This window comes from Cygnus atratus, chromosome 1 (assembly GCF_013377495.2).
Source record: "Cygnus atratus isolate AKBS03 ecotype Queensland, Australia chromosome 1, CAtr_DNAZoo_HiC_assembly, whole genome shotgun sequence".
NCBI classification, from domain to species: domain Eukaryota; kingdom Metazoa; phylum Chordata; class Aves; order Anseriformes; family Anatidae; genus Cygnus; species Cygnus atratus.
In genome coordinates this window covers 14,831,097-14,844,830 of record NC_066362.1, presented here as the reverse complement: position 1 = coordinate 14,844,830, position 13,734 = coordinate 14,831,097, and the positions used below count along the sequence as shown (strand labels likewise).

Here is a 13,734-nt window from a genome sequence, read left to right as displayed (position 1 = left end):
TTGTTTTTTTTTTTTTTAACAAAAAACTCTTTTCACTGCAATAAGGCACCCAAAAGCAATGATTATTGCATAAATTCAGATGGATTTGCTTACAGGTCCAAGAAAGGCTATCACAAACCTCATTCTGGTATACATTTTGCTGAATGATCGTAGTGCATATCCCTGAAAAACAACTTCAGAATGAAATACAGCCAAACAACCAGCCATTGTTTCCAAACAAGACCTCCTTATATTAAGGTTGTAAATGTATTTTAACATAAAAGAATACTGGAAAAATGTATTATGACTATCCTTATTATGCTTGTGTTTTAGAAATAATTATTTTTAAATATCAATCAAATTTTTCTTTTTTTCTTCACAGAGGCAATTATCAACACTTGAATACCAATAATAAAAGGTAGCCATTAAAAAAAAGTCTGCTGGCATTTCATCAGGTCCCTGCATGTCAATGCCTTGTCGATTCACCAACAGAAAACCTTTGCTCACTGCCATATACAAGCAGTTCAATCTTTTTTTGTTGGTATTTGTTTTTCAATTGATTTTGCTGTATTTTAACTACCCCGACCATGTTTTATCAACTGCACAGAGAACCACAGACCTTTATAGGAAGTTCAGTGGATTTATTTAGGGCATGACTGCTTCTGTTTGGGATAAGCTGGTCGGTAAATAAAATGTTTGATTTCTAGCTGCACTGGGAGGTAGGATGGGAATATCCTGTGCTCAGTGACATAAGCCATTAAGCTTTCACAAAGGCACGCATGTGGAAAGTGATGACCATTTTCAGAAGAGACGTCTTGGATGTGTCTATCAGAGCAGAGGAATGCCTAACATTCATTCATTCTCTGAAAAGCGTGGATTTTCAAATATGCTGTGGTATCAATGCTCTGCTGCAGGGTGCTGAAGGCCTGTGCTCTGTAATTAGCTATGGAAGAAAAGACAAGAGAGCAGCTGAGAGATGAAAGTTGGGAACTAGTAATTTTTTCCCTTTTGGGGATGACAGTATTTTAATTTCACTATAAGTTTCTTACTGAAAATGGCACTGTAACATTAAACTACTATGACTTCATGCTACACTAATTTAATTTACTGTTAGAGAGTGAGATTCTCTTTAAAACTCTCCAGAATTGTATTTTCTGAAAGCAAATCATTTAAAAAACACATTAAAAAAGATTATTTCCACCCCCTTTTCTCTTAGGCACTTTGATATGAACCAATCACCATCCCAAACCCCTCATTTGGATACAAAAGCGAATAAAATTGCAGAGCCACACGTGGACTGCAAACCTTGCAGCCAAGCGTATATATAGCAGCAGCTCCGTGGGAGGTCCAATGAGGTAACCACAGCGGTTCCTTTGGTTAATGTATAAGTGCATAAATTCTGCCTGGGGAGCCTAATCTTCAGACAAGCGAAGACAAGGCTAAACAGGCTTGTTTAAAGCATTACTGATGTGCAGCAAAGTCTGAAAACCTAACTGCATTTTCGCAGTAACCAGGGCTCTCTCGGAGCACACATAAATTAAAAGCCCAATCCCACAGGCTCCCAGGCTGCAACATTTCCCTTTTTTTTTTTTTTTTTTTTTTTAAATGCCAATTCTGTCCTCTGATTCTTTAAAAAAAAGGTATTTCCTGCTCTGCAGGCTGACAGCCCTTCCATGCGAACCAGAGACCTGTCAGCTCTGGGAAGCCTGCGGAGCCGCCGTGCTCCAGGGGATGCGTTTACCACGAAGGGCTGCGGGGTTACGCCTTTCATCAGCCATCAGACTTGACTTCGCCGCTGACAGCCTGCCCAGCTCCAGCACCACTTTGTTGAAAACAAACCGACCAGTTTGCTTGGATAACTGCTATAAACTTTCCAGTCATTTCATCTAGCAGATCGCACACAAAGCACTGCAAATAAATACAGTGGTGATTCATTTCCATTAAAAACATTTTTTTTTCACGCAACTTCCCAGAATGAATTAATTTTATGTATAGAGACATAACATCCTTTTATTTACAGTAAAAATTGTTTAGAACCTTCTAAATAAATTTTCCCCCCTTAACAGACCAAGACCATTGCCACATATTACGTAACTACACTGTCATTCTTGACCTAAAATCAGCCTGTTTTTTATTTTGCCTTCACTGTGTTAACATCTGCTTTTGCTTTCTTTCTCTCTACTTTCTCTCTAGAAATTGGTAAAGCTGATCAACAGTTTGTCAGTGCTGTGGGATTCAGACCTGACGTGGCCAGGGTTAGAGAACACAGTTGGGATTTCCTCCCAACATATGCCAATGTTGACAATTTTCAGAAAAACACACTGTTGTAGACAGGAGGCAATGGTGCTACGAAAATAATAACATAGACAAAAGATGAAAGTGGAAGGTATGTTTTGGGTTAATTTGGTTAGTACCACTGCTTTGATTAAAGACCAAAGACTTCAAAACCAGGGCCACTTGCAGGCATGGGAATGGTTATGTGGTAATGCAAATATTCTCAGAAGCCAGAGATCAAGAATGCAAATACCCCTTACCTGCACAAGTTGCAAAAGATAATGAAGAACATCATCATCTTCTAAACTTTCCAGTTTTTGAACTGCCATTGCTCGTACATTTTCATCAGAAAAGTTACAGTCCAGAAGTTGCATTGTGAGTCCAACATCTAAAGTGCTTTGATCCCACGCCTCCTTTTTAGCTAGCAACTGGTACGTTTTGGCCACTATTTCTTGTTGTCCCCATTTGACAGAGCTAAGCAGCTTAGGATACGCCTTGGGGTGCTTTATGCTTTCGTATCTAAAGTGCCACAACAGTTCTTTGTCCTCCGGAGAAAGTGGGTTAAGTGGGTCAGTTGCGATGATCTCTTCAAGTTGCTTGCGAAGCTGGTTGGGCATTTCAGCTCGAGTCCTGTCCCCTTGGGAGTCAGATGTTATCCTGTGCTTGGGCAAGGCAATTGGGTGACAATACTTGTCCAGCACAATAGAGATGGCCATGGAGTTTTCTTTATCTGGATTAGTTGCCGATGTGAGTTTGTCTGCATTGATACTTCCTTGTTCTTCCCCCTTGCCTGGGATTTTCCACATGTGGAGCACATACTCCCCGCTTCGTAGCAGGAAACGGTGATCTATCAGCAGAAGATTTACATAATAGAGAAGCTGGGTTTTGCATTTCGAATCGGAGTTGGGGGAGTCATGAGACTGAAGATTCGTCTTTGTGGACAATCCCTGTGCTTTACCACAGTATATCTGAAGATTCAGGAGTGCTCCCTTAGGCAAATCCTTGATTTTGATATCAAACTCCAACCAGATATTCCACAGAACCTCCTCAGTAAAAGGCTTCGAGGAAGTCCTCCTCTGCGAAAGGAGCTGTTGCCCGTGTTGAATGTTAGCCTCAACAAACACCGTAAGATCAGTATTTCTTGGTAAAACTGGGATATCAATGCCAATTATTTTCACCCTAAATTTCCTGTTACAATCCCACAAAGAGATAGTGAAGACCCTCTCGTGATCTTTTCCGTCTATCGTCAATTGCTCATGATACCCTGTAACTCCTGTACAGTCATCCACCAATGGCCACTCCTCCTTCTGAACCTCATCCTCGCTTGGGTCGGGGGGGTTGTCTAACACCAAGTGGATTTCTTCCCCATTCTTAAGGCATTGTCTTATCCAGTGAAAATCTTTGATTGGTGTCTCTCCAGTAATGTACTCATCCCTGCCACAAATCCTGAGAACGAAATCCAATTCGCTGTGATCTTCAGGAATATCCATCAAAGATTTCTTCTTTGCCATTTTTGTGAAAAAGCTATGGAGAATCATATCTGGAGTGTCATCTATTGACACTTTAATTTTTTGGCTAGTTGTTCCTCTATGTATGATTATGAAAATGTTATTATTAGTGATCTTCTTAAACAAATATTCTGGGAGTGGCTTAGATGTAGTCCATGGGTGCATCGCATACAATTTAGGATCCCTACAGGCTACCTCTATCATTCGTGGAGTGACTAATCTGCGGCGGGTAAATTCTAGTTCATCATCATGCACATTGCTCACATCGGTAACATCATACCCAATTAAATTGTTAAGCTGCCGCTGAAATTCCTGAACTTCTTCTGATGGTTTTTGTTTCTGGACAACGTATATCTTGCCTACCTTCTTCTGTAACACTTTCCAGTACAGTATGCAGTCTAAGGTCTGTAATACTTGATGCTTATCATAAATTTCATACCATTGCCCCTTCTTCTGATACTGGAGAATGAACTGATCCGGGGTGAATGCATGGTAGAAGTCTGTGGTTTGGCTCATCTCTATTGCACGCATCCAAATCTGTGCTTTCATTTGCTCAACTGTACAGTTTCCAGCTATTTCGAGTAACATCATTTCCGGTATTTTAGTATGTTTATTGCTTGTAGGTAAAATGAACTCAATGGCTATCAGTTCCATTGAAGACAAATTACTCGATGTACAATAAGGTTTCATTCTTCTTCTCCTTCGTTTGTTTTCCTCTCTCATAACAACAGGCTGTTCATAATCCCCCAACTCCATGCCAGAAGAAATCTAGCAAAACATAGAAATATTTGATTATTTTCTCATCTACATTTTTCTTTACTGTTTTTTTTTTTTTTAATTCTTCGTAATTAAAATCACAGGCCAGTCCGAATCCTGCTATGTGTTTTTTAGGTTTCCTCTTCCCCTTAATTTCTGGTCATAAAAACTTGATTTATATAAACCACTCCAGATGTAATCTATTCAATTCAAAACCAAATATATAAAAAAAAAGACTAAGTAATTAAAATAGAGCTTTTAAACAGCCTTTCCAGATTTCACTAAGAATAAGCGGTCTGACTGTATATTTCTGCCATACTGACTTGCTCTTGCTTCTCTTTAATCAAATTGATTCTTCTGCTGCTTCTTCTGTTTTGATGTTGTTGGTATTAACATAAGTGGATTTTCATAGAAATCAAAAGACACATTAATGTGTACGAGCACAACACTATCCTCACTATCCTACCAAGCTCTAGGAAAGGCTGAAATGAACAAAACAAACACTTCATTTGCAGACTGGACAGAAGTGAGCCTACTCCCATTTTCCTCTGCCTCTCTTCTTAGTGGTGAGGAATAAGGATTTACACCCCAAAAAATCCCTTAAGATTCAAAAGTCTAGTTCTTCAGACAATTATTTAATATGCATCTAAATTCACGCCTAGCGTCCTTAGATGTGCTTTTTAAAAGTAAATCAATTCACCAGACTGGTAACACCCAACCATTTCAAAAGCTAGGACTTCGATTATAAACTATTACTTTGTTTCAGAAGAAAAAACTCCTAAGCGGAGGGTTGGAACTAGATGATTTTAAGGTGCTTTCCAACTCAACCCATTCTATGATTCTATGACATTTTATTACCCTATGCATCCCATCACACCTAAACCAGCTGTAAAACAATTCTGAATGTCAGTAGTTTACCGTATTGGGTTTCGGTAAAAAAAAAAAAAAGTTCACTGTTAATCTCCATTAAACGATATTAAAGTGGAAGTTATTCACCAAGAGCCTGGGAGAGGAAGGCAGCGTTGGTCGGATGCACTCGCACAAGCTGAGTAAAGTTAAGTTACAGCGATGCATGAACATCTTTTTCAGATAACGTTTTTTACAAAAAATCTTCCTCTAACTGCTGCAAAAACTCAAATATGCCATCGTAACGATGCCCTAGCAGATAACAGAAAAAGAAGATAAAAATATCTTAAACTGAAACAATATAACGTGCTAACAAAAATTATTTTTTCAAGTCCCGGAAAGCAAACAACTGTGGACACCACCTTTATCACTAACAAAACACAAGGAAATATTACCTGCTTATCAAATAAAGGCTGAATTGCTGAAGACGACTCATTTGTTTAATTTCTGAAGTTCTTTTTTTTTTTTTAAAGGAGGATCATTCACACACAAAAATCTTTGTTTAAGCTGTTCTGCTTTTCTTGCTCGCCCTCCTATCCAGATGCAAAGGAAGTGCTGCACTTACCAGGAAGGAAGTTTTAACCAAGTTGATTATACATACGATTGCTCATTTTTTAAAAAAGTCAGAATGCTTTTCCTGTTACAACAGTAAAAATACATTTGCAGTACAGCAATTTAATTTTAACACACATGCATACAAGACATGCTTACAGCCTGTCTTTAGCACGGGCACAGACTGCTAAAAATAATTTGGGTGGTAAAACTGATGAATCTAAATAAGACATTTTTAAAATAGTGTGAGGACAAAATATATTTTAGGGAACCTAACTACATTACAAGAGTCGAATAAATAATACTAGATAAAAGAAAGCAATTTGCAATGTTTCCTTATTTTTATTTGCATGGTGGTCCTTGAGGACCTTTGAGGACTCCCAACTTAAATTATTTACAGTTTTTTAAGCCAATCTTTGTACAAACGTCATATGAAGATGGTATATTCCCAGGATCTTGCATGGTAGCCTCATTGACAGAACCACTGGGCAATCTTCCTCCTCGTACTTTAACTCATCCAGTTATGATTACAAACACCCAGTGAAACCCATTGGAAATTATGACTTAAGATTCGGAAAGAATTTAAATTATGGACTTTCAACCTTAATTCTTGTGATGAACTACAACATGAAGAGCTGTTCCTTTGCCAAAAAAAATCCCTACAGAAAAGGATTTGGAAAAGCAATTTCAAATCAGAAAGGAAAGACAGAAAAAACTCCAATCTTACTCTTTTCCCTATGATTTTTCCAGAGAAATACTGACTATTTTGAAGAGCAATAAGTAAATGCATGCTACAAAAATGATGACTTTAAGAAAAAGAAAAAAATACAAGACAACTGAAAGATATTTTAGCAACAGTGAAGTGATGGTGTCTTTTTTTTTTTTTTTACGATACACTTTTTTTTTATCTCATTAGACACCACCCTTACTAAAAAGAAAAAAACAACTCCCTCTGTACAGGCAAAAAAAATCTGATAGCCTCTTACCACCTCTAATGTGCCGTGCACAACCTCTGAAATTACCACTTTGCCAAGGTTAAGAAAAGAAAATACTCTCCAGAGTACGTAACTCTTCTCACTCCTAGCACTGTTTTGCTTGGCAGCTAAGACTGATTTCTTTTTAGAGATTATATTTTCTTTTCTACAATATTTCTGGAAGTGAGTTTGGGGAAAACACACCCTGTCCCAGCTACCTTTATCTTTTAGAGTCATTATTTGAAATTTCTCAAGGAACTTGTGAAGGTGCCCTGGATATTTTGCCACTGCCACGAGATCTACCAGTTTAGGCAAAAACATCTCCAGAACTCATCATTTGGGCACGTGCAGCCCATTAGCTCTCATCAGCTGCAGCCTCCGCAGGATCCCAGCACTACATATGACTTTCCTCCCCACTGTGCCTCCTGGCTGAAAAAATGTGCTTTGTGCTGGAAAACTTGAGCACTCACCCTTCAGCCTCAACAGCAGTGCCCAGGACGGTGGAGGAGAAGGAGCAGCCAGTATGAAATACAAAGGAAATGGAGCTGGAGGTGTAGGAAAAGAAATGGAGCAATGTTGAAGGGGGAAACGTGTTTGCAAAACCTACGTTTTGACATTCCCTGACTTTGCAGCACTCTTGTAGAGTCTGTATTTTGAAGTATAATATCTAAAACGCATAATATAGTCAGGAATTTCACGTAGGTTTCTTCATTTAAACATAAGCTATCAGCAGTGTGACTTTTCATGCCAACAGGTAACAAAGTTTTATCACAAATACCCCTCATTCCAGCAGTCCCTGTGCTGACCTTTCAAGTAAACCTAGACTCGTTACAGTTTCATAGGCTTTTTGCCAGCGCTAGGACAGAATGCCTGTTTAAAATGTCCTAATTTTGCCACCATATGATATGCACATAAGGAAAAACTTATCAAACACATATACAGATATATTCCATCTCCTGCTAAACTGTTCTAGTTCTTCTCCATTGATCATGACTATCAAGATGTTCAAATGAAGCATCTCTACCTCAGGCAGCAGAGAATTACCCTGTACGCTGCTCATCTGCTCTAATTATTTGACAGTTTCATCCACTTAAAAAGTCCAGGAGAGCAATACTGTGAGAGGATGAGATATTCCCAGCAAACTGCATCAGCTACAATGCAAAACGTGTGATGCTTGTGCAACTGCCCATACAAGATGCTCTTCTCCCACATTCATTTGGATTGTGACCTGCCGTGTCTAGTCCAATCCAGACGTCCAGCTCCATCCCCAGTCCAGCTCTGAACCCTCTTCGTGAGCTTCAGAAGCCAGTTTTTGGACCAGTGACCATCTCTAACCTCTGTCCCTGTCAGACCGGTGACCATCTCTAACCTCTGTCTCTTCAATGACACACAGAAAAGAGTCCCCATTCTTACAGTGACGCCGAAATTGTACCTATTTCTTGCTAATCCATGTGTGGGCAAGGCCCAAATGTATTTCCTCATTCATATGCGTCAGAAAACTTTTATAACTGAAAATCATTTAAAATAACTTCCTAAAACCTTTGTCATGCCGAAGCATAACTTCCAGTATTGACTTTTGCATATGCCTATTGCAACAACACCAAGAAAAAGATTTTAAAAAATCAACTTTTTTTTTTTTTTAAATTCTTACAAGCCTCCACAATTTTGAATTTCCCTGTATCAGGAGAAGCGTCCCACCGCTCGCCCATGAATCCTGATGGGGTGCAATGGAGTGGGAGGAGGTGGGCCTGTAAAAGGTAACAAAGAAAAGCAAACAGGCTCGCCTTCGTCTCCCATCACGGTCCTATCTCACCACTCAGCTCAGCAAACTGATCACAGCGGCAACAGAAAAAATTGGTTAATTTTCAGCTGGATCAGTTCCTTGATCTTACTCATCACTTGCAGGAGTGGTAGGGCACGGAAGGGAAAAGAAGGGAGGGGAATGGAACCAGCGCTGGTGAGGGTAACCGAGACTGAAACATTCGCAGCGGGATTAGGAGATAAATTCATGAGTAAACTTGTTAAGTGATTTGAGAACACTGGTTGAAAGGTGCTTTAAAAAGACAATGTGGTATTATCGTGGGTTACTTCATACATTCTGCTACCAAAAATTTTTTTTAAAAATCAATGGATCTTTCAAACTTCAATGCCTGGTTAGGATTGTGTTAGATTTTTACTAGTTGTTTATTCTTTACTAGTTACTCTAATGCTTTTTTTTTTTTTCTTACTAGTTTCTGCTTGTGGTTTAATCCACCATGTGAAAAACATAAATTAGTGTTTTGATTTTAGTGTTAACTCCTTCCCAGACAATATAACCTACAAGAAAACAGGCGCTATCAGAGAAAGAATTACCTCATGCACACGTTATGCAAATATAATAATAATCCATTTACATTCACGCTTTCAGATAAAGCTAGCTTTCAAGATAAACACAGAAAAAAGCAAGCATAAATGACATGACCCAAAGGTTTCCAAGTAACAAACTACATCTACTTGCCAGCATTGTTCTGTAGGAGACTGCTTTGCATTTGCTAGATAAGAGTAAAATTTATCTCCCTAATGTATGTATTATGATGCAGTCCCAAACTACACAGACAGCACACAGCACTAACACATTAAGCATAAACACAACTACAAAAACTGTTTTGCTTAGTTTTTTTTTGTCAAATCCGCTAGCAACTACTAACTTTTAAGGGAACTAAAACAACGCAGGTTCCCATTAGCTAGTAAACTTCACCAATAATGTAGTCGTGTTCTTCATCAGAAAGTATACTAATCAGCAGACACGGCTTAACACCTCCGTCAGAAGTCCGTACAGTGAAGCAGACTGCAATATTGCTAGGGCCGTAATATTTTCAGGACCCCCCTATCTTCACTACAAACCTCTGCATACTTCGGTTTCTTCTAAAGGTATCTATTTGGGATAGATACCCCAAATCAAAGAAAAACTTCCAGCTGGTTCCAAAAATTCGGATAGGGAGTTTGGCAGAGTTCTGGCTGTGTACGTGACAGGTGATCTAGCTTTAAACCAGTACTTTACGGAGCCCGAAAGCACAGAGACCACAGCTATGGTTTGCGCAGTGACCCTGTTAGGATGCAGCCTATCCTTTAAAGTTGTGCTCATTTTTCCAAATACCGATCTTTAACTGCATGATCTGATTTTTTACACTGAAATCCAACTCCTGAACGCCCTAAGCGACACCCTCAGACATTTTTTTGGTCAGGGAAGATTTTATGGTCTACACGAGCCAGGCAGACGCAAGAGATTCTTATTTGTGAGATGAGGAAATACAGTTATTTATTGTCTAGGAGCTGCGTCGCAGTAGAGCTGACTCAAGATCTTAAGACCAGAGGGAACAGCCTCGTTCAGCTCGCACTGCTCGGTTCAGCGTACGAACAGCTGTTTTTAGCAGGCTTAGCATCAAACCTGTGACTCCTCTTTGGGCCACGACCAAGGCCGCGACGAGCGAAGCCCCAGCCGACCTAAGGCTGACTCAGCCCTTTCCTGGGAGGCTGAGACGCCGGCTGACGACTCCCCACACCCTCTGCAGGGGGTCTCGGGGCCAGGAGCCTCCCCTGCGCCCCGGCACGGCCGGGAGCAGCGGCCCGGGGCTGCGCCTTCCCCCGGCCCCGGGCGGAGCGGGGCCCCCGCCCTGAGATGGCGGCCGGCGCCGTGCGCCCGCGGGGGCCGCTGCTGCGTGCGGGGCAAACCCCGCGGCCGCCACCTCCACCGCCACCACCTCCGGGGGCCGGGCAGGGCCGGGCCGCGGAGCTGCGAGACCCCGGCGGTCCCCTGCGAGGCTCGGCCGCGGCGGGCAGCGCCGGCCTGGGGCAGGGTCCAGCGGCGCCCCCCGGGACGGAGCTACTCACCGCAGCGGCGGGGCCGCGGCCCGGCTCCGCGCAGGTGCTTTCCTCTCAGCGGGAAGCGGAGCGGGCCGGGGGCCGGGCGGGAGGCTCCATGGCCGGCGGGAGGCAGCTCCGGAGCCGCCGCCAATCACACGGCGGGCGAAGAGGGAACCGGCGCTGAGGCCTCCCCGCCCCGCTCGGCCCGGCCCTGGCCCCGGGCGCTGCGGGTTCCCCGTCCCGTCCCGTCCCGTCCCGTCCCGTCCCGTCCCGCACACCGAGGCGAGGACGAGGCTGGTCCTTACCGGGGCTTGCCTGGGCTGTCCTCGAAAAGCCCTGGTGATGGTGATCTGCTCCACTGCTCCGTGGCCTTGTCCTTTGGAAAGGCTTTCATGCTGTCTGATTAGATGTCTACTTTTGCAGGATTAGCCTCTTACTTGTCTTATCCCCCCACACCCCCTCTTTTTTTTTTTTTTTCCTTTTTTTCCAGCTTCTTTTTATTTGAAGGCGCTGGATTCTTGCTTTTATGCTAGCCTCTCACCTCCAGGCCCCGCAGCCCTGTCTCTCTGCCTTTTGGTCGTCTTCCTCAGCCCCCTGGCGATTCCTGTAGCCTGCCCCTGGGCTCCTGCCAAAGGGGCCGCATCGGTTTTGGAAGGCACTGCTCTGAACTGGACATCGTAGTACTCCAGCTACGGCCTTGCCAAGGCTGCCCGCAGCAGGAGTATTAATTCATCAGCCTTCCAGAGCCAGGACTCAAAATGCAGCACAGGCATAACCATTCACTTCCAACTCAAACAAACAGCACCCCGTCACAACCCATTCGCTCCCCTGGCTGCTGCCTGTTCGGCTCTGAAAGGAGCTGAGCATTTGTATCTCCTCACCTCTGTTTTGAAATGGATAACAAAATTATTTCAGTGGTTGTACCGAGACCTTTTCTGACCTTGATCTTGCAATGAGACTCAGAGGTGAACCCTGTGTGGCAAAGAGCCCACATGCTTGCCCTGAACGACATGCTGACAGAAGGTGACATCTTCAGGGAGTGCTTGACAAAATCATAGATTTCCACACAGACTATAAAAGGGAATCTGAATTTTCTATGTGCACTGTGTTAACCTCCAGAGAGCGAAAAATATCAGAAGAGAATAACTAGTGTGTTCCTGTGTGTTCCTCGTACAGATGCTATTGTAAAAGTTTGGATAATTGTCATTATAACAGTGGAGTTCTTTTGACTTAAAAAATCATTTGCATGACAACACTAAGAGTTGTAATACCAGCCTGAAGCAGAAAGTAATTCAGAAACAATAGTATAAACATGGAGTTTCAAAATTAATGTGTTACACTGAACAGTGGCTAAATGAAAGCATAACTATTTCAGCTTCAAGTTCCCTTTTTACAAAGCTAGAGGCAAAACGAAAACCTTTAACAACCTTCACACGACGTGCTTGCAGCACAGGGGAAACACGGTGAAGATTCACTGACTTTGTGCTTGGTTTTCCTGATACGATTGGTAATATTTGTCAGAGAAGTTCAGCTTTGCAGAGCACGTGTATTGCTGAATGCTTTAAAATAGATTAGAAAACCTTATCAAATAGGAAGCCTCTTTTTTGTTGTTGTTGGCTGGGTCCCCAGATGGATCACTCCAGGAACAGAAATACAGCCAGTTTGGCTACTAATCCTGTTAAAATCCATGGACTTTATTTGGGGATGCACAAACATATGGAGATTTGAGCAGATGAATAAAGAAGACCTTCATTTGTCAAAAGACAAATTCAGAGGGAATAATTTACAGCCTGAGCAAATGACGCGTTTCATGTGTCACTTCAGCCAGAATTGTATAAAATATTTTTAAATAGCTATAAATCAACATAATGCTATTTGAAATGAAAGAATACATTATTTTCTATATTCTATTTGAGAAAAGGAGGTAAAATATTTTGTAAGGTGTTATAGAAAAACTGAAAATCTTTGTCATTTCAGGATTTAGAAGCTTAATAAATTATTTTTTTTTTCAGTTAATTTTCAGCTCCTATATATGCGGCACACTTACTACCCTTTGTGGCGAGTACGGGCTTTCCTGTTACCAAGCGTGCTCTCTTTATAGTTTGCATAGTCTTTAGAAATATATATTTTAACATTATTTTATTCCTGTTGATTTCCAAATGTGACTTTAACCTCTTTCCATAATCTGTCACTTTCCATTTTTTCATTGAATGACAGCCTGTACAATACACTGAAATGCACATTTTACCATATAAAAATGGAGCTCTAAACATTCAGAAATACCATAGCTTAATGAAGGAAGGTGAAGAATACAATTTGGTATTTAAATGAAGCTGATTTAATCAAAATTAGTCATGCAAAGAAGCAATCATTTTGCTAATATAATCTTGTGGGGTGCAGTCAAAATGCAATTATTTCCTTTATCTTTCAGCTGTAATAAAAATATGACAAGCAATTGCTGTCATGATCTTTAATGGGAGTTTTGGAGGCTGGAAAAAATGTAAGACGGTATCTTTTGTGTCCTCTGCACAGTCAAACATCAGTTTTTATGTTGTTTCATGGAGAACTGAGATAAAGAATAACAACCCCATTAAATGCTCAACAACAACTTTATGTACCAACATATGTTGGAACTTGATGTGAATGTTCTATTGTCATTGACAGACTGGGTTCATTGCAGTTTACAGAGTAGTATCTAATCGTTTGTGCTTTTTTTTTTTTTTTCCTATATTGCTATCAGAGAAACAATTTTAATTGCAGAAGCTTTGTAGGTCAACACCAATAAAGCCAGAGCCTGGTCACCTCATGCCAGCAATAGCTCCACTCACTTTTGTAATTGCTTCCTTATGTAAAGCAAATTGAAAAAACCATTGTGGGATACGTTGTGCTTTATGATAGAATCACAGAATCATAGAATGGTTTGGGATGGAAGGGACCTTAAA

General features: G+C 41.3%; 1 protein-coding gene across 4 annotated transcripts in view; it reads right to left on the bottom strand.

Annotated features, from left to right (window-relative positions):
- The window catches only part of PIK3CG (phosphatidylinositol-4,5-bisphosphate 3-kinase catalytic subunit gamma), a 39,241-nt gene extending 25,857 nt beyond the window's left edge, over positions 1–13,384 (bottom strand). The window contains exons 1-3 of one of the 4 annotated variants that reach the window (XM_035549432.2): positions 10,820–13,384; positions 5,514–5,675; positions 2,514–4,529 (exon numbers count right to left, since the gene is read on the bottom strand). In XM_035549432.2, coding sequence (XP_035405325.1) covers positions 2,514–4,529; positions 5,514–5,597 — 2,100 coding nt within the window. In that variant the 5' untranslated portion in view covers positions 5,598–5,675; positions 10,820–13,384. Of the gene's footprint in view, positions 1–2,513; positions 4,530–5,513; positions 5,676–7,419; positions 7,477–10,819 lie in introns of those variants that run through there. The other 3 variants (XM_035549434.2, XM_035549433.2, XM_050708366.1) reach the window with 3 other exon arrangements.
- Between the last annotated feature and the right edge of the window lie 350 nt (positions 13,385–13,734).